The sequence below is a fragment of the Morone saxatilis genome, unplaced genomic scaffold, assembly GCF_004916995.1.
Source record: "Morone saxatilis isolate NCDOM2014 unplaced genomic scaffold, NCSU_SB_2.0 Contig23, whole genome shotgun sequence".
Classification (NCBI taxonomy): domain Eukaryota; kingdom Metazoa; phylum Chordata; class Actinopteri; family Moronidae; genus Morone; species Morone saxatilis.
Genome location: NW_023339796.1, coordinates 23953736 through 23955739, shown reverse-complemented (window position 1 = coordinate 23955739; position 2004 = coordinate 23953736). Strand labels below are relative to the sequence as shown.

The 2004-nt window shown below is 38.2% G+C and overlaps 1 protein-coding gene across 2 annotated transcripts in view; it reads left to right on the top strand.

Moving 5' to 3' along the window:
- Positions 1-521: 521 nt before the first annotated feature.
- LOC118334875 (cytochrome c oxidase assembly factor 1 homolog) overlaps positions 522-2004 on the top strand; it is a gene marked incomplete at its 3' end in the record, with an annotated part of 1819 nt that continues 336 nt past the window's right edge. Inside the window, 2 exon segments of one of the 2 annotated variants that reach the window (XM_035670953.1) lie at positions 522-589; positions 1428-1543. In XM_035670953.1, coding sequence (XP_035526846.1) covers positions 1450-1543 — 94 coding nt within the window. 2 annotated transcript variants of the gene reach the window in all.

Genomic DNA, 2004 nt, shown 5'->3' with positions numbered 1-2004 from the left:
TATACATGTTCTTAATATTTGTTGTTTGGTTATCTGGAGTTTGTAACAAAAATAATTTCCCCCTGGGATTATTAAAGTATTTCTGATTCTGATTCTGATATACATAAATATTTATATATCTCAGCAGTACTGATGGCCCTCTGTGTTATTATTCCTCTGTAATTATTATGCACCATTGGTATGCACGCCATAACTGCTGAGCAATTCACCTCTGCGACTTTTTTTAATGTAATGTGTACTTTCTAACTCATTGTGTTGTGTTGTTTCTTGAGCTACTGTAACATGCACCATCAGTAAAATCTAGGGGAATAAATCTAAGTGATTCCTGTTGCCCTGTAAATGTGCAATATGAGTGGTTATGTTAAATATGAGTAAAACGTTACAGTTACAGCAGTAACACACTGCAGTTATAGAAGAATAAACATTGTCTTATGATTTCAGTGTAGGAGTTCAGACTCCGCCTGTCCGAATGTGAGGGGAAACGCCAAAGGATTAATGGAGCGCACCTACGTCCAATTGGCGACAGTTTTTTATGACGTTTACGGAAGTACAGTGAGCGGAGTCGTATAACCTGTCCGCTGTAAACAAGGTGAGAATGTCTTCACACAAGTATGTTAAGCAGCAACGTTTGGTACAGTGTTAATTATGTAAACGTTAGACATGAAAACTAGAGAGGACTCGTTTTCCGCATGCTGTGAACACCTATGTGACTGAGCTCCAGCAGTGTGCTCGTCCTCCAGACCCTTACACATAAACACACACATTATTTATCTATTTATTATATGGAAACTATCTAACGTCAGATAACGTTAGCGATAACGTACATTAGCTGGTAGCTAGCTAGAGTTAGTCTTTGTTTAATATGTGTCCTTATAAATGCAGCATTATGAGTGTAAATAGAAATAGAAACAATGTAAGAGCACTTGGTCTTTAAAGGCAGCAGTGTCAGTAGGGCATGACTTGGCTATCCTGGGGAAAAAGGTGAATCATCATATATCATAGCATCATCAATCATATTCAGAGAGCTGTCTTTATGTGTGTCCCTACTTTAAGCAGACACTTCAGACTGGTGCCAGAAGGGTTTGCTACTAACTTAGATAACCACATGAAACCTACTGAAACCTAGTGCTGGTAGCTTTTAGAAAGGGATACTGACAGCAGATACGTTAGGTTAAGGACTTGTAACCTATGAACATACTATGAAGGAAGTCATGGGTAATTATTATTTATTATTATGGGTAATTCAACCTCTATCAAGTTACTTTTTTAATGTCCCAAACTCAACATGTATAAAGAAACTACAATCCACTCTCCACTGATAAAGAATTTATTTTTAATTATTGTCAACATGAGGACTATTAGACGATTGCAAATGGTTCCCTGTATACCTTTTTCTGACCTGACCAGACCAGTGTGTGTCTGTGCAGCCTTACAAGGAAGTAAGCAAAGATGAGGGTTTCCACCAGTAAGCTGCAGCAGCTCACCATCTTCACCACCTTGCTGACTGGTGGAGGGATGGGTACCATGTACTATCTCCAACAGAGTGAGTACAAATGATCTGTTTGTGTGTGTGTCTCCAGTGCTTCCACTTCAGCTGGTTTCATCGCTTATTTGTAAACAGCCCATTCTTGTGCTGTCAGCTGTTTCCAGACAATCATTTTCAATTCAATTCAATTCAATTCAATTTTATTTGTATAGGTTCAATTCATAACAGAAGTTATCTCAGGACACTTTTTTCAAATAGAGCAGGTATAGACCTAACTCCTTATAACATTATTTACAGAGAGTGTTCCAAGTGTGGAGGAGAAACTACTCATAAAACTTGCAAATAACGGCCCTGTCTACAGCCAGTGTTAGCCGTTCTGGGCTACTGTAGAAACATGGTGGACTCTGTAGAACAGGACCCGCTCCCTATGTAGATAAAAACAGCTTGTTGTGAGGTAATGAAAACACAATAATTCTTATTTTCAGGTGATTATACACTAATGAATATTATATTCCATT